Raw genomic sequence first — 25306 nt, 5'->3', positions numbered from 1 at the left:
AGGGCCCATAAAAACAAACTATTCTTAAATTTAATAAGGTAAAAAGAAATACCTGTCAAGTTTTTGAAAAACATTGGAAAAATGTGTGTGTAAATAACAGAAATGCCATCCATAAAATAGTTACAACCACCAAAATAAGGAAGGCTTATTTTTCTATTTTACTTCAAAAGGAACAAATCAATGCGTCATTAGTCTGATAAATTCTAGATTTGCCACCATCTCCAAAAACTGTACAGACATATAGTTTTTATCTAAATTATTTTTAACATGTATATCACATAAGGCAAATTCACTTCATGCTTTGCTTTAGTAAAATGGAAAGAAAAAGCTTTCTCCAAAATTGGCACTGAAGTTGTTTTAAGTTCTCAATAGCAAAGAGATACATCCAACTATAAGCAGAATTAACACAGTCATAATACATAGCAAATCAAAATCGTTTCTTTTATATCATCAGCAATAAGTAACTCCAGAGGTAGTATGGCAGAAAAGAGCATGGGTCCTATCAGGTCAAAACCAATGAAGAAATTAAATTTATTTTTTTTCTATGGTTTCGCCCATAAACTGCTTTACATATTTAGGACCTGAATAAAAACCACTCTTAGCAGAAATCTTGGCCCATTAATTCAACTGACATATCAATTTACAACTTTTAGAACTGCAGATATAAAAAAAAATGTAAAGTATAAAATTATGTAAGTTTGAAATGGTTTTAATCATATTCATTAAAAATATTTACATTTCCCAGTACTTACTTGACAAAACGCCCTTGCAATATAATTCTACTCTAAATTTCTATTTATAAAATGAGGCTCATTTATGATTTCAATGAATGTTATACTGCAAATTACTTACATTCTGTAAAATATTTCAAGAACTTTTCATATCAAAGGTAGTTTATATTGGATTATCTGAAACCCAATAGTGCCCACAATTGAGCTTCTTATAATTCTTTTCATTAATGCTTGAAAAGCACTGTGAAAATGAAAAGTGCTGTTAAGTGCTATCACCTCCCTTAATTTTTACTTACACTTTGTGCACATTGTGAAATAAACACATATGCAGCATGTCCATGTTTTGATATGTATTTTTATTTCCCTGCAGTTTTCACTTATCAAGAACAAGTAACAGGGAAAGTTGTCTGAACTAGTGCATAAACAAACATTCTGAAACACCACTACACATATCTAATTTACAAGAACCGTATAAAAAAGTCACTAGAACACTACACTATGAAGGTGTCCAACGCTTACAGTCAGACTTTTTCCAACCCGTTACTTGCCTTGTAGCCACAGGAAAACTCTCCGAAATTGAAAAGACAATCTTGCCACAACCCTCCCCCCTCCCAAAACCTGGGATGGCTCGATATCTAGACTTCCAATAATTATTGCAAAGATATAATGCAATACATACCTGGTAAAGTATCCTTTATGTGGTGTGTTACAGTTTTAAAGCCAGTTAAAATATGCAGTCTTCAGATAAAATGTAATCCTTGAAAAATTTTCATATCCGCACAGTTTAAATGTGCTAGATGCATAATTTTTCCTAGTCCGTTTTTTCCTGTGTAATTATTTTTTATAAACTGGTATTATAAATAGAAATATACATTCAAAATATATGGAAAAGTGAGTTACTACATTAAATTTGCATGTATCGATCCATCCCTTTCCCCTGCACAGTAATAGAAAATACTATTTTGCCTTGAACTTCATATTTGACAGTGAAATGCCACTAAAGTATTTACCAAAAAGTCCATCTAGTCAAATTGTGAAACAAAATGAACCAAGTGAAAACTTTACAGATCCTTTAGAAAAAAATTACAAGAATTTCATTTCCTAGCTATGAATCTTTAACTTTTTTAGACACAAAGTTGGATTTATTTTTACAAGATACAAAATGTAAACATGGCAAAATAAATAGTTAAAACAAGTGATGCAGGATCCCATTTCATGCTCATGATCCCATTAAAGAATTATTTTTTAAAATCCATTCAGTTGCAAATTCAAGTGCAAAAGCATGATGATGAATATCTACTATTCAAGTAACAGAAATAATATTGATGATACAAATAAACTATTTTACAAGGTAGTGATTTTCCCAATTTTACAAAATATACATCATATATCGATTACACATCCAATATATTGTAGTCCATTTAGGTCCACGTTAACCTCTGTGATCCACAGAGTGCCGCCTTTCTCATTCAGCTGGAATATGAATGACTGCACACCATCAGCACAGGTCAGTCACATGTTTTAGGTTATGTCACTTCCATAGCTACTGTTGTCTCTGCTATTCCATTTAAACCCAATCTTTCTGGTTCATGGTTCTCTCTATAATAAGGCAAAGAGTAAAATAAACATTAACACTCTCTAGTATTTACAGATACACTTTTATATACTGTAACTAAACGTGTACTTCCCAAAAACATTTCCCATTTTTACAATTTCCATACAGGAATGAGAAAAAGTTTCCTTCAGCTAAGAAATCCTATTAATTCCTAATTACTTGATTATAACTATTTACTTAGGAAAAATATCTAATATAATATTTCAGCATGTCAGTGCTAAATTATTTATGAAATATACAACTTAGGAAAATTCAAGTTTACTTTTATACAGTAGATTAAGCTCATGATGCTCCAAAACAATGATCATGAGGAGCACAGTATTACTTAAATTACTTTCTACTACAGTTTAATTTTGCAGGTTTAAGGTCAGATAGTTATTATACCATGCAAATCAATTCTTTTCTGATTCACTGTTCTCATGTATTAGTCTCATAAAATGAAATATAAAAATACTATGAAATACATTACCCTGCATTTAGTTAATCCCAGAATACTCTCAAATACACTAGATTAATTTTATTTTCCCTTTGTGTGAAGAAAACAAATTTTGATTTGAAAATGAAGGCTCCAACATAGAAGTTAATAACAACAACTCTATTTTTCCAGACTGTCTAAACTCCAAATAAATAACGTTAAGAGTAACTAAAGCTTCTAAAATAGACTCAGTGATCTATTTTTTCTTTGCTTCATGGTTTACAATCTGATGTAGTTTTCTCCTGAGTTTTTACAATTCTTGTTGGCATTTAAGCAGCCTACTAGTGACCTCTAACAAATAAGCTGTCACAGCTCTTCAAGCAGATACTATCTGTTCAAAAGAAAGTCAATCAACAGACATCTATTACTTGCGCAGTAAAAAAAAACAACCAAGTCTTTTTCCTCCCACAGGACAGCCAGCAGAAAGGGACAGAATGATGCTTGAAACACACACACACACACACCTTGCTATGCTGCTGATGGCACTGCTAGGAGTAACCTTTGGCACTCTGTCCATACTGGCAGCAACTGTGGCAAGTTTTAAGGCTGTTGGCGATGGTGCTGAAGTCCGTGTATTGATATGCACATTGACTGGAGAAACAACACTGACGTTATTGAGGTGCACAGCATTTGTCAGGCAAGAATTGTTCATGGGAAGTGTTGGAGGACTGCTTGTGCACAATGCTGGGATTAAGTGGTTTGTAGTGGTGTGGCCAACTGTCCTTACAAGCTGTACAGCTGAAATCCCTGGGCTGGAGGATAAAGCCATATTGGTGGAGTATAATGTTTTAGAGGTTCCTGAAGGAAAGAAAAAAGTCATTCAATTCATGTCATGAGAAATTAAGACTCTCAAAAGGAGTTTAATAATAAAAATAAATGTAAACATTTGTATTCTAATTAAATGCCAAATTAACTCCCCACATAATGGCCTCTCCAAAGACAGCTTCTGATCAGTAAGAACAACATACTCACCTGTTACAACCCCGAAGTCAAAGACTCCCTCTTTCTACTGGTCTACATAAAAGGGCTGTGCAAAGTATTCAGCTGCCTCCATATTTGGAAACTGTTTTATAGGACAGAGAGGTCCCTTCTGGAGGTTCAGGGCAGGTGGAAATGACAGCTGGATTTCTATTAGAATTTATACATGCAAGAACATCAGTAAGGGGGGCAATCAGGACTGAGGACACATGTAAAAGCAAGCGGAAAATCCTAAGGTCTGAGCAACAGTGAAGGATGTTAGGAATGGCAAGTCTCTGAGGACTCGGACAGTAAGCAGCAGACAGTGTGTCACAGCAGTCCTGTGCTTCAAGAGACAGATTCAGAGAAGGCAGGCCAGGCAGGCCTGTGACTAGGCAAAAGTGGGAAGGTAGACCCAATTTCACTTACTGACCATCCTGCATTATATTTCGCCTTTTTGTCAATGCACAGATAATTCAATGGTGATGGTCAGTGATTAGATTGATGCATTTCCTATGGTGTGAGGCAATGACAGTACATAGATAAAACTAGGCAGGGTGGAGAGTCACACAGGCAGGTAATTCAGTGGGAGAGGAGGAAAACAGAGTGCAGGCTCTCTGTGAGTTCTAGAAAACATCCGGCTATTTTACCACTCATTATCCACAGAAATTCTGAAGATTGACTTCCTGTGCATTTTCTCCTTGGATTAAAAAAAAACCCCATACCTCCAATTAGTGAGTTACAACTTTGAGCTAGTAACTACCTAAAACCACAGGCTTACCTGAAGGCTGGACAACACCGTTTATGTTGTTGTGGCCAGAGCTCTGTTCCTTGGCCACCTCGCTGCGGCTTGGAACAGGTGCACTCACCACTGCAGACGCAGCAAAGTGGGCGCTGGCTGAGTCAAGTGTTTTAGACATACAGTCAGAGGTGCTGGAGCCCTACAAAGTGAGCAGAATTCAACTCAATACTGTACGCGTGCATCTATGAACACATTAAGAAATGGGCAAACCCAAGAGGTTGTGACCTTTTTCATATAGAACAGTTATAAGTGTTTCGATTAAGAGATCTAGGACTCCACAGACTATTTTTGGCATATGAAGCAGGGAAGTGACTAAAACTAGGAAGCAGCTATTTCTAAGAAAAAACAAGGGGTTTATAAAAACCCAAACTTTTAATAAAGATACTATTTGTTGATTTTACAGAGAGAGGAGGCAGGAAAGCAGTAAGTGTCAACTCATTGACTGCTTGTTGTCTGTGCCTATATCTGGAGCCCAGGGTTTGACTGGCGCCCTGAGCATTCTAGGTCAACACTGCCCACTGCACCACGGGTCAGGCAAAAAACCCAAACTTTTAATGCTCTATAAACTTTCCAATAAGTGTTAATGAATACCTTTAAAAATATTTGACAATCTTGATAATATGAAGAAAATGAAATCACAGAGATGACTGTCACTTTTGATTAAGGCTGGATACCCAAGAGATTCAGAAACAGCAAAAAAAAAAAAAAAAAAAAAAAAAAAAAAAAAAAGGTAAGTTTAATGGCATTTACTCTTGATTCTGTATAAAACTGGAAGCTATTAACAGCAGCCAACAACCCTAGAATGTGGACCAGTCCCAATGTTACAGGCGTGTTGAGGGGTCCTGCTGTCACTAACATTTCCATGTTGCTGGACTCAGGATCAGTCAGTGTACAGACCCTTTGAGAATGAGCTGAACTACTTACTTACTACAAGCAGATGCTGGCCTGAGAAACAATGAAACTGAGTTAATCTCAGTTATTATGTTTTAGGGTTACTTTTACAATTATGGAGCAACAAAATTTAAGATAAAAAACACTAGCTTTATTTTTTTCAGATGGATTGAATTTGAAACACACTTCTCAATTACTATTTTGCTGTTAGTGGCTTAAACACCAGAAATTTATTTTCATACAGTCCTGGAAGCCAAAAGTCCAAAATGAGTCTCCAGGTGTTGAAAGCTTTTCTCTTCTGGCAATTACAGTTTTATAAGGAATTTTCATTCTTATCCATACTGTCTTCATTCAATAGTGCTTATGGAAAATCTCACCTGATGGGATTATTTTCTTCAGAGAAATATGATTCAAGGACACAAGTGTCTATGTTTAGAGTCACTGCACAATTCAAGAGAATTTACCTTTCAGTATGGGGCATACCCATATAGCACTAGAGGGTTAGGACTGTTAAATTGTTGAAAAAAATATTTTGGGGGACAGTATGGGTGAGGTATAATGGTTGTAAGAGTATAATTACTTTTACAAATTCTCAATAACCCTTCAAAAATTTTTTCTTAAATTTTTCGTATTTGGCTCTAGTGCTCCTCTCATAAAATATAAACTAGTCACTTAAAATTACGAAAGTTAACTAAAAAGACACTTAGGTTTGATCTTCAAAACCAAGAGTGGCAATACCAAGACTAACTGCTCCGACTTGACTGAAACGGAACGAAACGACATCACTGAGAGCAAGGAGAGCGGCCAGCTGTACCTGTGCTTTTGGGTGTGTCTGCTGGGAGGAATGCTGAGCCTGCTGTTTCTGCTGCAGCTGAGCGAGCTGCTGCCTCTGCATCTGCACTAGCTGCTGCTGATGCGTCTGAAACTGCTCCTCTGTGATCCCCCCTGTTACTGAGAGAGGACGGCAACTTCAGAAACACCTATGTTTGAAAGTGCTTTCAACAATACAAGTATAAAACACACTGATTCCACAATTAAGATGAGAAGCAATTAGAAATCACAATATACATCATCAAAAAAAACAAACAAACCTCCAATAAAAATGACAAATTTTCAGCAAAACTGGTATCTATTACCTTATGATAAACAAAGTTTCTATATATGGTTTTTATTGCATAACATAGTTCTAATAAGAGAATTCTACCATTTATTCACTCATATTTTTGGGGTAACTCTTAACTCTCTACACTGGTATTTGTATGATGAGAAAACCTTATTAGTGAAAATAGTAACATAAAGTTATAACCTTCATAAGAAAACAGGATCATCTGCAAGAATATAAATAATCTTAACTGCTGATTTTCACCCATGACACTGAAGTGAAAATACCTTTTTCTGATTACAAATTAGAATAGAAGACAAAGATGTTCATTTAACATAACCATAAACCATAGTTCAAGCCAATAGATTAGGTGCCCAAAATAAGTCCTATCTATAAAATATGGGCTAGAAATCAGATTGTCATTAGAAAATTAAAGATACAATGTATCCTCAGATATAATCAATTATGCTGCAATCAAATGTATTAAAAGTTAGACATTTCAAATAAAAGCAAGACATCCAAACCTTCTGTTGAAAAGATTAGCCAAGAAAAAGTATATCAGTAAACAATTTTCTCAAAGAAATATAAACAAACTTTCCTATTTAAGTAGATCACTGATAAAATTTAGAGAACACAAAGTCATTTCCATGGAAATTAGTACGTTACTAAGATCAAGAAATAGTAAATCACATCAGAATACATGTACTGTTAGAGTAATTTTGCTTTGTCTTTATGACTTTCTTCCAACTGTTTCACTCAATCAACAGGTATTTACTACCTAAAATGATGCAGAGTGCTGCATTAAAAGTAGAGTAACTTCCAGGGAAAAATAAAAAAGAGGGTCCCTGTTAAAAAGTTGTACAGGGTAGCTGGGAAGCAAAGATAAATAAATACAAACTAATCTATGAGTCAACCTTTAAATGCAATCAAGCAATCTAATCAATATGACCTAAAGGAGTTTAGATAGGAGATATGTCCTTAATGTTGCTTACTTAACTAGCTCCCAAAGTATTCTGTTTGGAATGATCACAAATGGGAAATTAAAAAACAACAACACTGATGGTTAATTAGATATGTAACAAATTATGCATAGCACACTCTATTTTCTATGAAAAGGAAGTCAGGCATCAGAGATGAACAAAGCTTTAGATATGCCTTCATTTCTGTTCCACAATTTTTTTTAAAGAGAAAGGAGAGATGAAAGGAAGAAGGGAGGAGAGAGGAAAGGAAAGGAGGAGGAGAGAGGAGAAGAAGGAGGGGGAGAGAAAGAGAAAGAAAAAGAGAGGCATGAACTTGTTCCACTTAGTTGTGCCCCCAATGACTGCCTCTCATACATGCCCTGACCAGGGCTTGAACCCGCAAACCCCAGAACTGAACTGGGGATCTTGGCACACCAGGACAATGCTCTATCTACTGTGCCACTGGCCAGGGCTGTTCCACAACAATGTTAATTATCATTAAAATCTGTATTAGACAATGATGAAAAAACAGTTTTTGTACAGATTGTAATTTTATTTTTAAAAGTTTAAAAAACCTGGGGCTATGATAGTGCTCATTTAAAATTTTATTATTACCTGTATTTCTGAAGTATACATTAGTTATCTTATTGAATTACCAACAAAATCAGTCTTTGTTAAATTCACTGCAAGTATTCTATTTTTAAATGAAAAAAGATTTTAATTCTAAATTTAAATCTTCAAAATCAAATGGAAATGTGAAGTATTCATTATTTCCAACTGTTTGAAAACCTTGGGAAAGATGAAAAATAGTTTATTAGACACAAAGGCAGAAAAGAAAATCAACCCCCCCAAAATCTGTAAGTCTTATGTGTATAAGGAGTATTAAAAAGTAATAGAATTGCAATCTGGTGTTAAGATGGTTTATTCTCTCAAATCCAATGTTACACCTGTCCAGAGCTAAGGTTTATGCTATGGTTAAAAGGTGAGAGTCACTCAGTGGTTAAATGAAGAATAAACCAACAAAGAGAATATATTTTCAGTGGCTATTTAAAAATTGAAAGAGAAATGAGGAGAATGAGTATCTTTTCTTTTTCCAAAATCTTTTATGTCAGATAATCATAAAACCTTACCAATTCAGAATAAAGTATGTACTAAATTAGTAGAAAGAATAAAGTATATTTTTAATTAAAAAATTACTTTTGATTGGTAATCCATGGCTATCAAAGTATTTCCAACTGTACTAATGATCACTGTATAAATAAATAAATGATCATTTATGTACACAAAAATAGAATGCTGATAAAACTGTTTTGGTGGGATATGTCTACCCATTGTTCTGTCTTGCTGAGATCATTAATTTGCTCAGTAACTCCACATTTTCCCCTAGAAAACTTAGGAAAGATATAATGTATACCATATTTCCTATGTATAAGATGTACCTTAATTTTGGGGCCTGATATATGAAAATAAATAAATAAATAAATAAATGCGTATTACATAGTTATTGAACTCAGGTCTTATTCATCATAAAATTCATACAACTCATCAATGTCAAAGCTTGTCCTCATCTGTGTCTGATGACAAATCACTGTCTTCAACAAGTGCAAAAACAAGCGCGAAAAAGCAGGAAATACAAGTGAAAAATCTATAACCACTGTATAAGACACAACCCAGTTTTTAGACCCCAAAATTTTTGAAAAAGGGTGCATCTTATACATGGGGTATGTATCCTCAACCAAAGATCAATCCAATTATTCAAATAATGGTGTTTCCTAGTCTTTTTAAACTCAAGCTAAGTCTGATAACAAAAATCTCATTCCTGGTTCCATTACTGGAAGAAAATCTGATACGACTTAATTCTACAATATAGATATAATTTTAAAAATTACATTCTTTTTTTTTTCTTGTCTCCCTTGCCTCAAGCTTAGCATGTTACATTCATCTTGTTACCCAGCATTTCCTTTACCATAAGGGGTTTGTGCTTCAAACAAGCTAATGTTCCTCATTCAGAATTTTCTAGAGCACTGTTTAGTATTATTTTACCTCTCTAGAGAAAAATAACAACTAGTACCATTACACAGAATTGGAACACACACAAAAAATCCTTTTCAACTGACCTTTCATTTTGTTATGGTGAATGCGAATTGGTAAGAAATATGTGGGGTTTTTTTTGTTTTTCTTTCTTTAAGTGAGAGGAGGGGAGATAGTGAGACAGACTCCTGCATGCACCCCTATGGGGATCTGCCCAGCAACTCCCGTCTGGGGCTAGTGCTCAAATCAACTGAGCTATCTATCCTCAGTGTCTGAGGCTGATGCTTGAACAAATTGAGCCACTGGCAGCAGAAGGGGAAGAGAGAAAGAGAAGGGGGAGAGGGAGAAGAGAAGCAGATGTTCGCTTCTCCTGAGTGCCCTGATCAGGGTTCAAACTTGGGATGTCCACAAGCCAGGCTGAAGCTCTATCCACTGAGCAAACCAGGGCCAGAAATGTATGGTTTTAGTGGCATAACAAACCAGGGCCAGAAATGTATGGTTTTAGTGGCATAAATGTAGTACTGAATTACCATTCTCAGGGGATAACTTACTGGTTGGTGGAGGATGATAATGTGATTGAAAGCACCTTCTCCACTAATTATTTTTCCTTTCAGAAATTACTGCAATACTTTCATAAGAGATTTATTTCTTACAATGACTTTAAGGCACCAAGAGGTAAGCATTAAAATACACCAGGAAAGGCCATATTAACAGTGTGAGAAATGTGTTTAGCAATGAGACACAGGACAGGGTCCTGGTTTGGGGTGGGTGGTAGTGACACAAAGGGGAAATGGGAATGTACAGAAGAGAAACCCTGTCTGCTTCTGCTGCACAGGACCAACCCAAGTTCTTTCCACTACTTACTCTTGAGCTGCTAGTAGTAAAAATGAAGTTCATGCTGGTCATAAACTGACCCTACCTCAACTCTCCGAGTAACAGTAGCTGAAAGTATGTGAAGGTAGCAATATTTCACTACTCCAGACAAATGGCAAGTGTTCCTTCCCTTAAGTAAGAAGTTGTGCAAATCTCCCTGGGTAACACATTCTGATACAAAATATACATATTACAAATTTTCCCTTATATATAAACATGTCACTGTATACATAAGTAACACACTAACATTCCTAAATGTTTTGTATATATAACCAACAGTGTTTTTCACTAAAGGCCCTATACTTTCAGGTTATTTTCTTTATATATGGCCCATAACCTATCTTGGATTTATCAGTTTAAATCAACAGATGAATCCAGGTACCTTTTCTTAGAACACTAGTCAAAATACTTGGAAAGTTCATTGTTTTCAAAGGTTCTAGGCATTCTTTATCTCACCCTGCATCTTTCAGGCATGTGGTTCCTGTGTGGTGGTCTGCTAGGCTGACCACACATTGCCTATCCCTCCTATATGCTGACAGTACTCCACCAAAAACATCCTCTGGGTATCGCCACTAGATTACACACTGGTGTAAATAATTCTAAAGCCCTAGATCATGTTTTAAATTAAAATTTCAGTAGTATTTCTTTTAACAAACAAAAATCTTTTAGTTTCTAAATCTGAATCCATATCTCACCTTTGGAAGTCAACTCAAAAAATCATTGTGAGTACCATAGCTAGCTGTTAAAACACAGTTCTACATATCCTAAAACTTTTATGCTTGTCAACATTTTATGGCAATTTAAGAGAAGAGAAACTGAAAACATTTAAAAATCAGGAATTTCTCTTGGTAAAAACTGTCCAAAATGTTAATGAATTTACAAATTGCTAATATTAAGATATATGAAACTGGTCAAAAAGGCTGCTGGTATCTACTACTCAATGTAATAAAACAAGTGAGAAAAAAAGAAGTTAATGTGTAACCATGTATTAGTCAAAACCCAAGATTAAATGTAAATTAATCTAGTCCTTTAAATATGAACAAGCAAAGCTACTTTTAGATACGAAATATATTTTCTTGAGGTTTGGATTTAAAAACAGCATTTCAAAGGAATAACTAATACCACCATACTTTCTCTCTCTCTCTTTTTTAGCCCATACACACGACAGAGAGAGAGAGAGAGAGAAAAAGAGAGAGAGAGAGAGAGAGAGAGATGGACAGAAAGAAAGGAGGAGAAATAAGCATCAATTCTTCGTTGTGGCACCTTAGTTGTCCATTGATTGCTTTCTCATACATGCCTTGACCAGAGGGCTCCAGCCAAGTTAGTGACCCTTGCTCAAGCCAGCGACCTTTGGGCTCAAGCCAGTGACCCTGGGGTTTTGAACCTGGGTCCTCAGCATCCCAGTCTGACGCTCTATCCATAGCACCTTGCATGATCAGGCACTACTGTACTTTCAAATGACTAAAAACATTATCACCGATTTATATAAAGAATGTATATCACCTGACCTGTGGTGGTGCAACGGATAAAGTGTCAACCTGGAAACGCTGAGGTTGCCGGTTCAAAACCCTGGGCTTGCCTGGTCAAGGCACATATGGGAGTTGATGCTTCCTGCTCCTCCCCCCTTCTCTCTCTCTCTCTCTCTCCCCTCTCTATAATGAATAAATAAAATCTTAAAAAAAAAAAAGAATGTATATCTGCCAAGTGCTATAAACTCCTTCAAGGTAAGAATTACTCTCTTGTAAAACTCTGCAACTTTTAAACACTTAATATATATAGTACTTTGCATATAAGAGATCCTAAATAATTACGTATGAAATTAATAGTTCTTGGTTACTCACTTGCCATGTTCAGCACAGTCTATCTTTATTTTCCTTTAAGTCCTTTATGTATGATATCAAAAATAAGACTTAGACTATATGCTGCTCACAAAAATTAGAGGATATTTTAAAATGAATATGAAGTGATTAAAAAAGGCATTTGATTTTTTTAAATTAAACAAAAACATCAGAAAAGTAAACAAGTCAAAGACAGTTGTTCAGTTATGCAAATGAGATGCAAAACCAACTTTTATTTCACTGGTGAAAATGCACTATACAAAAGGCTGAAAGTACTGAAGTATCTATCTGCACGTTCCCTGATCCTCTAATTTCTGTGAGCAGTGTATTTAGGACACAGGGATTATGACTTGAAAAACATTAACTGGGTTATTAACAATATAAAAGAAAGAAAATTCTGGCCCTGACTGGTAGGCTCAGGGGTAAAGCATCCGCCCGGTGTGTGGAAGTCCTGGGTTTGAATCACTGCCAGGGCACACAGGAGAAACGCCCATTTGCTTCTCTACCCTTCCCCACTTCCTTTTCTCTCTATCTATCTCTTCCTCTTCTGTAGCCAAGGATCCGTTGGAGCAAAGTTGGCCCGGGCACTAAGGATGGCTCCATGGCCTCTGCCTCAGGTGCTAGAATGGCTCAGATTGCAGTGGAGCAACGCCCCAGATGGCCTGTGCATCGCCCCCTGGTGGGCATGTGGGGTGGATCTTGGTCAGGTGCATGCAGGAGTCTCTCTGCCTCACTGCTTCTCACTTCAGAAAAATACAAAAAATAAAATAAAAAAAGAAAATTCTTTGCCACTAGCCCTCAAATTCAAGTCTTTTTTTCCCCAGAAACTAAGGAAACTGTGATACAAATAAATATCATTGTCAAGTATATCATATTTCTATTTCTGATTAAAACTTTTCGTTGCTGGATATCCCCACTGTGAAACAGAAAACCCAGCACTTATAATTTGTTTAGCTCAGTGACACTCTGCTGGGTAGAAACATGGTCTGTGTCAGTCTTGGTTCTCTTTAAAGACACACACTCTCAAGACCAAGACAACTAAGAACAGGCAGAAGACAAAACTGTTAAAGACACAGATTAAAGAAACCAAACAGAGGTAGATTCAATCCATCAATCTTTATATGGTCATCAAATATAAAAAATACAGCTTTCTAAAAACAACTGCATCCTTTGCTTTAGGGAGATGAAGGAATTCTATCAATATTTATTGACTTTTAAGTAAATCCACTTAAAATTATCTAACCAGAACTGAGAAAACTATGGAATGAATATAACTGGTACAAATAAATACTTAAAATTGCCACAGCTTGTTGGTTATTTATAAGAATGCTGTTAGAAGAGTTGTTTCATTATGTATATATTTATATACCTGAGCCTAATATTTTGAAATGGAGGAAATTTGTTACAGACAAACGTTTGTGGCTTTAATGACTGGAGGATCACACTTAGCAGAGAAGGAAAAATTCAAACAGAATCCTCTATTCTAGTAAAAATAATTATATATTTGAAAACCTCAATTAAAAAATACTGATTCTAATGTAGCTTAGTTATTGCTGACACCTTGAAAATTTTTAAGGGAAGAAATAAATAGAACTATGTTAAGACTACTGAAAACGTAAGACAGAAAATATTACATAGAACAAAAAACTATTTTTCTTTGATGGTAGGAAAAAGGCAAAAATAAAAGTCTTATTGCTTGACCAGTGGTGGGACAGTGAATAGAGCGTTGACCTGGGACACTGAGGTCCCAGGTTTGAAACCCTGAAGTCTTGAGGGTGGGGTTGCTGGCTCAAGCAAGGGGTCACTGGTTTGGGCTGGAGCCCCCTGGTCAAGGCAGGTATGAGAAAAAAATCAATGAACTAAATTAACGCAACTATGAGTTGATGCTTCTTATGTATCTCCCTGTCTCTCTTTTTCTAAAAACAAACAAAAAAAACCCAGAAAAAAACCTTATTGTCCATGACATAATAATTTAAAAAAACTTTTTAAAATTTATTCATTTTAGAGAAGCAGGAGGGGGAAGAGAGAAAGAAAAAGAAAGAGAGAGGGGGGCAAGAGAAAGAGCAGGAAGCATCAACTCCCATATGTGCCTTGACCAGGCAAACCCAGGGTTTCAAACCAGTGACCTCAGCGTTCCAGGTCAATGCTTTACCCACTGTGCCACCACAGGTCAGGCTATGATGTAATTGATTTTTAACATGGTGATTTAAGTTCCTTGAGAAGTGCACATCTTATTATTATAATATTTTAAATGCTTATTTTAACTGAGACTCAACAAAAGTGATTACCAGATGGAGGGGGGGAGGGGAGAGGGGAGTGAAGGGGGCCAAATACACAGTGATAGAAAGTGGTTTTACCTCGGATGATGGGCACAAAACATAATGAATAGTTCACATGCTATGAAGATATGCACTTGAAATCTATGTGTTCCTATGGACCAATGTCACCCCATTCCATTTCTTTAAAAAATTTTTATTTTATGAAATGCATAGAAGTGTCATAAAATTCTAGAACTCATTATGAAATTATTTAAGTTACATTAAGTTTGGGGTTTTTTTTTGTATTTTTCTGAAGTGAGAAACAGGGAGGCAGAGAGACAGACTCCCACATGCGCCTGACCGGGATCCACCTGGCATGCCCACTAGGGGGTGATGCTCTGCCCATCTGGGGCATTGCTCCATTGCAACTGGAGCCATTCTAGCGCCTGAGGCAGAGGCCATAGAACCATCCTCAGTATCTGGGCCAACTTTGCTCCAATGGAGCCTTCACTGCAGGAGGGGAAGAGAGAGAGAGAAAGAAAAGAGAGGGGGTAAGGTGGAGAGGCAGATGGACACTCTTCCTGTGTGCCCTGACTGGGAATTGAATCCGGGACTTCCACACGCCAGGTTGACGCTCTACCACTGAGCCAATCAGCCAGGGCTAAGTAACATTAAGTTTTAATTTAGATCAATACATTTCGAGTATCGATGATACAATAGTAACAAATGCAACAAGTATATATTTCTGGAAAAGAGTTACCTCAAACAGATCTAAAGTTGATCAGTAATTTAAGTAGAAAGGCTACAGTATGTTTAAGTTGAGAAAAAACATTAAAATCATGTTTTGGTTTGGTACCCATTGGTGAAGTAGAAATACTCTATGTTTAAATCTAATTATAAATGCCTACACTGATACATTTTTGAACTCCCTTTTTAAAATTTTATTCATTTTAGAGAGGCAACAGTGGGGGGAGGGGGGAGAAAAAGAGAGAGGGCAGGGGAGGAGCAGGAAGCATCAACTCCCATATGTGCCTTGACCAGGCAAGTCCAGGGTTTCGGACCTACGACCTCAGCGTTCCAGGTTGACGCTTTATCCACTGTGTCACCATGGGCCAGACCTTAAACTCCCTTTTTTGACAAAAGTTATTTTGAGTAATTTTTGGGACAGGAATTCCTGTTCACTTCAATAATCTGAACAATGTTCTGGAGTTGGCTGGAAAAAGGATCCTATCTAATATTTGTCAACTTCCTACTATCTAGATTTCTGAAAATCTTGCTACCTCAAAATCATATGTATTTATCCGTTTTAGTTTCAAAAGCTCATTAAACTTTACAGCTAATAATCTTTATATATTGCTCACAAAAATTAGGGGATATTTCAAAATGAATATGAAACTATAAAATACCCCCCTATTTTTTTGAACAGTGTATATAATGGGACACCATTTTCCTTACCTATGTTTATTTAGGAGAAAATTAACCAAATAATTTGGAAAAATGATATGCCAAAATCATTCAAACAAATCCAATTTCCCATTACAACCTTTAAACATATAAATGTCTAGGTCAAGTATGAAAAGAAGCAGTTCAGTACTATAAGACTGAACATTATTGGGACCAAATTTCAAATTAAAATGATTTAAAATCACTTTAAAGAAATTTAACAATTTTGGATTATTCAGGAAATAATTTAGATATATAAACCTATTACAGAAAGAAAAACTATCAACAGTATAAGTCAAGTCACATCTAGTTTTATCTCTGGATATCATGCATTATTTGCAATGCATACATTATAAGGATACTTATAAATTATTCACATTTGCATATATGATAAAGAGAAGCGATCCACAAAAAAAAAACCAAATCAAAATTGCATTTTAGATTCTCTAGATATTACTGTACATTACAGGCAGGCAGTCCCTGGGTTACAAACCATAGGTTCTGCTGCTTTAAAAATGTTTACGTATTTATAATCACAGAAAGTTAAAAATAAATGCTATGTTATGACAAACATCTGTCTGAGTTGCATTTAATAGTAAATGTAGCTGTTTCAACTCACATACATATTCAACTTAAGAACAAACCTACAGAACCTATCTTGTTGGTAACCTGGGGACTTCCTGTATTTATAATGCACATGTTGTAGAAATGTTAATTTGAGAAAAGTCTCTTAAAATAACAGAAACAACTTTCCAATCTCAATTAGAGAGGTAGTTATCAGATATAAACATAAACTATTCATAGAAAGATCCTAAAATATCATTTTTCAGAAAGAAAGTTTTCAGTGGTACCCTTGAGGAGCAGTGCCTATATTTAGGTGAAGTTAGTACCTAAAAATAAAAGGTTCTTTAACCCAAGAAAACAGTACCATGCAATGATGATCTGCAGCTTATAACCATTTTGCCCATAGGGATCCCTATGCATTGTTTACATATTCACCATAGAAGGCATATACCAGGGGTCCCCAAACTGCGGCCCCCTGAGGCCATTTATCCGGCCCCCGCCGCACTTCCGGAAGGGGCACCTCTTTCATTGGTGGTCAGTGAGAGGAGCACAGGATGCAGATGCATCCTGGAGTACTGTATGTGGTGGTGGCGCAAAGCGCGGCGTCACTCACGTACAGTACTACTTCTGGTGACGCAGAACGCATGTGTCACGGCTCCGGAAGCACGTCATATTGCTTGTTATAGCTAGCAGTGACAAATATGGAACCGGACATTGACCATCTCATTAGCCAAAAGCAGGCCCACAGTTCCCATTGAAATACTACTGGTCAGTTTGTTGATTTAAATTTACTTGTTCTTTATTTTAAGTATTGTATTTGTTCCCGTTTTGTTTTTTACTTTAAAATAAGATATGGGCAGTGTGCACAGGGATTTGTTCATAGTTTTTTTTATAGTTTGGCCCTCCAACGGTCTGAGGGACAGTGAACTGGCCCCCTGTGTAAAAACTTTGGGGACCCCTGGCATATACATTCAAAATATAAGTCAGTAGTTTTATAGGTATCAGGACATTTTGGTTAAAATGTGCACCACAATACTGTAATTAGATTTAGTTTCATAGACTGGAAAAAAATGTAATATATTAAGATAAAATAGCTGTCTTCAGTGGCATTATGAAAACAAAACTTCAAAATTTACCCTGAGTTTACTGAGTAGATAATGAAAATTAAGGAGAAAGGAATATACCTTAAACAAAGTGACAGCTTACCTGATATGCCATTCTTGCTGGTGTTCAATAAAGCTACAGATGCTGCAGAAACTCTTTTATTGTTCACAGTCTGCCCTGGTTTTCTTGAGGTACATTCTTCACTATCACTGTCCTGTACATTTAGTAGCCGTGGCTGGAAACACTGTAGTCGACATGATCTGATATTGCTCAATATTTCAGAAAGGGACAGTCTATTCTCACAATGTTTACTGGAAGCATTGGTCCGAGAGAAATTAGAAGAAAAGTCTATAGTCTGGGAAGAGCTTGAAAAACCATTCAGCATTTCAGGGTCTATCTGTTTCAGGACTGGGTCATGTTCTGTGGATATTCGGTCCATTATGACTCTGAAAAATATAAAATTAAATATCATCTGGAAGAACTTAACATTTTCCTACTCCTTTCCCTCCAGCTTGTAAACAAAATCCAGGTCAAAACAAATAGTTTACCTTCCACCTCTGCCAATCCGCCTCCTTGCAAATCCTATACATCTTCTCGGGACTGTGAGTGTTGTAAGGCAATGCCTATATCTCAACTTATCCAAATCTGCCAAATCTGAACTTTCAAATGAATGGTTAATTTGGTCCAAACGAGGCTGCAGAAAAAAAACCCAATTAACTTCTGGAGTAAATCTGAGGTGAAGAAAAGCTAAATCATGATAAAAATAAAGTATAGCATTAGTAGAACAATTAAAATTTAGATACAAACTGTAAAGTTGGGGTTTAAATGATAATTAACCAGGTAAAATATTATAAAATTGAATAAAAAATTCACTCATCAAACTAAAGCAAACTGAATTTAGTTTATAAATATAAACACATTTAGGGTATATTTTTAAACACTATATATTTAAAGAGTAACATGGCTTTTAATATTTATATTAAAAAGTAGAGATAGTAAGGTTGGTAATTTGAGATAAACCAGAGGAAATATTTTTGTGTCAAAAATTGCATTTTACGCATGTATGGGCCAAGTTGACACTTCCTCTTTGCTATTAAGAGCTTAAAGTCCATTTCTTTGCCTTCTCTTTCCCTTTTATTATTCTGCTTTTCTAAGTCTTACCACTTCTGTCCCTTTCATAATGATTTCCCTCTTCTCTCATCAGCATAATTTGTAAACAACTCCCTAGTCTTCTACATCAAACACAGACACACACACTGAAAAAGTCATGTTACTATACTGCAATAAGACGAACGCTGTCCACAGCCATATATGAAAGTCATCCTCATAAGGCTATAGTTATACCTTATTTGAAAACCCAAACATTTGGAAGTAAGGGCCATTCCTTGAGATAATGCTGCAACAAAACTTGACTTAATAGCACAAAGTAATTTTTAAGTGTGTCAAAAAGTTATAAATACAGTGACTAGATAAAATACTGCCACGAGGCAAATTTAAAAATGATTCCTCTATGTTTGATACTTAGTGGATATGTATGCACAAGCTGCACTTGCCAATAGTAAATTTCAGTGAACAATTGGCAGTCATCAGATGTTCAATCAGAGATTCTGGACTTACCTAAGTAGTAATGACACAGTGCATAACTAGAGCTATTGCTATAGTTAGAGCCCAAAGTGAAACTAGATTTCTAAATATGAGCCATCAGTTTCTAATGAAGGATTCTGATATCCCCTGAAGGAACCCAGTACCTTTGAGCATCTTTTACTGGTATCTGCACAGGAAATATTAAATAAAAAATGCTGACAGAGTTACCATTTTTAGATCGAGAATAAGTCACCTCTTGACAAGAGTTACCTATTAATTCCAGTTCATAAAAACATCACAAAGAAAAGTTCTTACAGCATAATACTGGCATCCTGCTCGCCTCCTGAAAGCACAGGGACCATCAGGATCATTTTCTTCTTCAGGTTCTGACACTGGGGACGGTACCTGAAAAATGAGGAGTAAGACATTTTATTCAGGAGTTACCAAACCTCAATAGATAAATCTTTGTAATTGTCTAAAACTAGAATCTGATCATAAACAGTAATTCACTCCCATATTATATACAGTAGACAGTGAACTCCCCAAAACATTTAAAAAGTAGCAAAAACTTTCTATGTCAGAAAATGATTACTTTTAATGGATTAGTTCTTGCAGGTAAATCCACATGATATTGCTTAAATGCTTCTGAACATGTTAGCACTGTATACTTAAAAAAGTTAGTACAGTTTTTGTATGTCTCATTTATATTTTATAAATAATGTATGTGACCATAATACTTTATTATGATAGTTATGCTTTACCTATAAGGTTTGTAAGGTTTTTTGTTTTTTTTGTTTTGTTTTTTAGCAAGCAAGAGAGAAACAGAGGCAGGAACACACAGTCAGGAAGGGAAAGAGATGAGAGGCATCAGCTGGTTTGTTTTAGCACTTTAGTTGTTTACTGATTGCTTTCTCATATGTGCCTTGCCCAAGGCGCTCCAGCTGAGCCAGTGACCTCTTGCTCAAGCCAGCGACCTCGGGGTTTTGAACCTGGGTTCTCGGCATCTCAGTCCAATTCTCTATCCAGTGTACTGTTGCCTGGTCAGGCTACCTTTAGGTTTTATACAGTAATTTTATCTTGGTAATAAGGGCAAAACCTAGGAAGTAAAAAATAGCTTATAAATAGTGTCCCCCAAAGACTTTATAAAATGCTGTCACATATTTAAAAGCATTCTGCTTGGGATCTTGTGGTCAATTCCCTAAATAAACTGAACGGATCCCTAGGGAAGCACTGATACATTACAGCACACTATAAATGGTATTCTTTATATACCAAAGAATTTCTATGACTGTGATACTTCTGATGTGGATTATAGTGGATGTAGATGATTTGCAAAGGAACCAAAGTGGAAAATTCATATTTGGGATTTCCTTTCAAGCGTCAGGTTGGGACCTGGTTCCCCAGGAAGAAGAATCAGCCCAGCTTACATCTACATCCTCTATAATGAACATCAGACGTATCACAGTCACAGAAATTCTTTGGTATATAAAGAATACCACCCCTTCCTCCCAACCACCATCTCCTAGGAGTGGGTTTCAGGATTTAGTCTGTGATATAGGAAGAGAGAGCCATTTTAGGAAAATCAGAAGCATGATCAAGAACAGACAGGGTTTTTAAGTTCTGCTCTGCTGTGAACCAGTTGGATAAGTCTGATTAAAATGTTTGTTCTCGTAAGGCTTCCTACTTCCTTGTTTATTGCACACACAAAAAAGCGTACGATTATTTTATTATGTTTTTATCAATAAAATCCTGATTTTAAATAGAGGGAAAAGATAGAGATGTTCATGTTTATAAAAGGGGAAAATGACCATCACCCAAATTCTCCAAAATAGAATAAATTCTATTCTACTGATGCAAAATAACAAAAAATAAATACCATTTCAGTGATTGTATTAAAATGTTGAAAATGTTTATGCTATATCATTAGGTGAAGAATAAAACTCTAAGATGTCAATTATGTTGTAAAATACAGCAATATAAAAAACTAGAAGGAAATGTTTTTAAAAGAGTTTTAAAACAAGCACCTGTGGAAATTCATCTTCATCTGAGCTGTGAAAGTCATATTGCTTAATGTCACTCTTATTGATCACAGGCAGCGTCTCAGGAGTGGGCTGCTGAGATGCTATCAAAGCCTCTGCTTTAGGCTTCTTTGGGTACTTCTTCTTTTGACGAACCACATCAGAAGCCTCTTCTTTCAAAGACAAATGATGAGGGTGCTGTTTACATGACGATTTTTCCCCCAAAGGAAGAAATGAAAATTATTTTAGAGATCATGAAAAACTATACTGCTCTTTGTAAAACATACATTTTTAACCAGGAGGTAATTTTATTTACTGTTTTTATATAAAAACTATGTGATCGTAAATTTAGAAATGCTTTACTTTCTGTAATTTATGATGAAAATAATTGTGGTACATAAGTTTGCTTTATATCTTGTTATTAATACTTAAAACCTAGATGTTAGTGATTTTTTAAAAATTGCTCTATTAAGCAATCCAGCATTTATAAATTTAAAATAAATTTTAATTTTTAAAAACCCCACTGTACTAATGATGAAAATAAATGACTTTAATTTTTAAAAACTTGAATTATGATTCATTAACTCATTTCTATTATTTCCAATAATATATAATTTTTTTGAGAAAAACTGCTTACTAACTAAAAAAACTTCATTTTTTAGACTGTATAATTACTGCCTCAACTGGACAATAATGAGCCTGTCTCAAGTACCCCGAGGTCTGTGTCAGCACCTCAGAGCCATCCGACAGGACTGGCTGGGGCAGTTGGTGTGCAGCCCTTGCCTCTCCTCAACAGAGCGCTGCTGTTTTCTGTTTTAATGTACTAGCATTCCTTTTAATAAAAGGGACCTGCAACTTTAAACAGTTTGAAAATGACTATTATAAGCACCAAAGTATAGCAATATGAAAAGTGTAAAAAATATTTAGGAAGTTATACATTTCCCTATATAGCCCAGATTTTGTTAAAACTATTTTAGGGTCAAAATGATACACACAATGAAAATGTTGCTTAAATGCCAAGTTATTTAGTGAGCTATAAACAGTTTCATACAATGGGTATATTTATATCATCAAAAAGAAAACCCCAACTTCCTAGAAACTACCAGTATTGTAAGGTGAGATGTGTGACTAAGTATAGATAACTATGTGTAACAGGTAAGAGCAACAATAAAGGCAACCACATTTCCAAAAGTAGGATTTACGAGTGTTTATGCTTAGAGATGATCTAAAGTAAGAATCAATATATAATAAGGGCTGATTCTGTCAGTAATTTGGGGTTGAGTATCTCTCTCTCTCTCTCAAAAAAAAAATATATTATTTTTTGTATTTTTCTGAAGTTGGAAACGGGGAGGCAGTCAGACAGACTCCCGCATGCACCCGACCGGGATCCACCCGGCACGCCCACCAGGGGGCGATTGATGCTCTGCCCATCTGGGGCGTCGCTCCGCTGCAACCAGAGCCATTCTAGTGCCTGAGGCGGAGGTCACGGAGCCATCCTTAGCGCCCGGGCCAACTTTGCTCCAATGGAGCCTTGGCTGCGGGATGGGAAGAGGGAGACAGAGAGGAAAGAGAGGGGGAGGGGTGGAGAAGCAGATGGGCGTTTCTCCTGTGTGCCCTGGCCAGGAATCAAACCCGGGACTCCTGCATACCAGGCCAACACTCTACCACTGAGTCAACCGGCCAGGACCTGGGGTTGATATTTTTATATTCTTTGCCTACTAATCATATATCTAGAAAAAGCACTGATTTATATAAAATGGATTTTAAAAATAACTTAGAAAATGACATTAACTGCAATGATCACTTGGCAACAGAGGCAAGTGTGATTTAAAGGGAATTGGGTAGGTGGGCTAGATGCCTGTGATTAATAAGAAAGAACTTTGGTGTTTGAACTAACACAAGTTAAGGAGTAATTTCCCTGCTTCACATTCTTTCTTGACCTTAAAGAATGAAAATGTAAAAGATGAATTTTCCACAAACATCCTAAGTCACTTTTAAATCTTGCTATACATTAAAGCTCTATTGTCTAATGCTTCAGTCAATACCTGTTTCTTATTTAAATCTAAGCTCCTAAATTTAAGGTCTTGCTAATTTTTGTCTATCTATTGAATACTTTTAACATCCCAAGTGAATACTGAATAAACATAATTAAATATTTTAATTAATGTGCAAAGTGAATATTGAATAAATATAATTCTTCATTATCAGGGACAAAAGTAATCTCTGGTTCTGACTCAGGAAGAAATTGTAGTCTAGCAGAGGAGTTTTTCAAATCACTAAGGGTAGACAGCAGTTGATAACTGCTGGATCTGGCGATGATAACAACAAGTTTAACTTTCAATGGTCTCAATGAAGAAAGCTATGAAGTAAAACTGAACCCTAACGAAGGCGCTCGCACAGCGTTAAGCACATCATCTTCTGTGTTAGATTTGGACTCAAACCTGGAATCTGCCATTTATTAGCTATTTGATCTAGAAGTCACATAAAAATAAAAACTATATGAAAGGGTTGTTTTAAGGATTAATGAGTTAAATGTACGTAAAATTCTCCACAAACTGTTGGCAAACAGTAAGAATTAAATATGTTAACCAAAGTATACTAAGGCAACTGCAGAAACCGATAACTATAAGATCTATGTTACCATCCATGTTTTTCTCCAGAGGATATTCACCTTAGTTTTACATTCTTGTACTTTGTGATGATTTCCATTATGAAGAGTCGCTGGAGTGGCATATAACTCTTTTTCTGATCTACTGATTTTCACTTCATTAAGAATTTCACCACCATAGTCTCCCAAATGATATCTTGAAAAGGTAACAAAAAATATATACATAAAAATGTTTCGGTTTAAAAATAAAGACGAAAAATGAATGATACTTCAATTAACTGGAACCTGACTATTCAGAGCCAACAATTAATGAAATTATTCTTAAAACAGAAAATTTGCAGAAAATGCTCATGATTTTAGCAAACAAAACAAGCCCCTCCCCCCAGAACCCCCCAAATCTCTAAGGTACACAGAAGATGAATTTCTTATAATTTTATATTTTGAAGTACTTGAAAATGATATTTTTAGAAAGCTAAACTCAGGGGTTACATAAAATTCTAAGGTTTGTATAGTTTAATTATGCAGAAAAATGACTATTAGAGAACACATTTTCAAAATTCACCGAAACAAAAAGTGTTTCCTACCTAGTCAGAAAATAAAAATTAAACACTAATTTACCCTCAAATTTTAATAAAATATTGAACAAAATGATCTCTAGGTTCTCTTCTAAATACAAGTCAGTGATTCTGCAAAAAACAAAACAAAAAAACCAATTATATTAAAAGAACTATACTATACACAAGAAACTCTCCTAAATTTGCACTAAAATTATAACAATCTGCTTAAAAATAGTAACCATAACTTTTCAAAAATAAAAATTTTGATTTTGTTAGACTCAATCTCAATTGTTTTTTAATTCAACAGCAACAAAAATCTTTGTCTCTCTCATCTGGTTATATTTGGCCCATCATTTGACTAAAATTGCCGCTAGTATATAATTATAGCATTGTTACCTTTTCTCCACAACTTCTAGGGTTAAGTGCAATAATTCTCGTTTTGTTTTTTCTCTTCTTTTAATCATTTCCAAAATTGTTATGGCTCTACTAAACTCTCGTCTCAGTTTCAACATCTTTTCATAAGAGGCTTCATCATTCTTACGATTCTATTGAAAATAAAGACAATTTAAGAAGAATAAACAATTAATCCAAATACCCATATTTCCAGCTTCGTTCAACAAAATCTTATCAGACTCAAACTCATTCTATAGAAGCAAAATGTCAAAAAAGTTAAAAAGTCATCTAAATAATAACTATAAAAAACCTAATTCTGAAAATATTACATACATATATCTCTCAGTAAATGTTCAGAAAAAAACAAATGCTGCCAGCTCTTGAAAAGACAGAATGACATAAAAAGGATAATTTCGATGTAACCAATTTTTTAAAAGTCTGCCTGAAACAAAACCTAGTGTGTATCAGAAAAAGTAGTCCATTCACTTTATAGCAAGATACAG

At 35.5% G+C, this 25306-nt stretch overlaps 1 protein-coding gene across 2 annotated transcripts in view; it reads right to left on the bottom strand.

Moving 5' to 3' along the window:
* Positions 1-1066: 1066 nt before the first annotated feature.
* The window catches only part of EPC2 (enhancer of polycomb homolog 2), a 131825-nt gene continuing 107585 nt past the window's right edge, over positions 1067-25306 (bottom strand). For both annotated transcript variants that reach the window (XM_066345434.1, XM_066345433.1), the window contains 10 exons: positions 24807-24955; positions 23917-24049; positions 21252-21443; positions 19543-19632; positions 18192-18337; positions 17746-18089; positions 6286-6422; positions 4560-4719; positions 3286-3619; positions 1067-2330 (listed from right to left, as the gene is read on the bottom strand). In XM_066345434.1, the coding sequence (XP_066201531.1) occupies positions 2258-2330; positions 3286-3619; positions 4560-4719; positions 6286-6422; positions 17746-18089; positions 18192-18337; positions 19543-19632; positions 21252-21443; positions 23917-24049; positions 24807-24955 (1758 nt within the window). In that variant the 3' untranslated portion in view covers positions 1067-2257. The remainder of the gene's footprint in view (positions 2331-3285; positions 3620-4559; positions 4720-6285; positions 6423-17745; positions 18090-18191; positions 18338-19542; positions 19633-21251; positions 21444-23916; positions 24050-24806; positions 24956-25306) is intronic.

Source organism: Saccopteryx leptura, chromosome 7 (genome assembly GCF_036850995.1).
Source record: "Saccopteryx leptura isolate mSacLep1 chromosome 7, mSacLep1_pri_phased_curated, whole genome shotgun sequence".
Lineage (NCBI taxonomy): Eukaryota > Metazoa > Chordata > Mammalia > Chiroptera > Emballonuridae > Saccopteryx > Saccopteryx leptura.
Note: the sequence above shows the minus strand (reverse complement) of the source record. Positions and strands in the feature narration are given on the sequence as shown.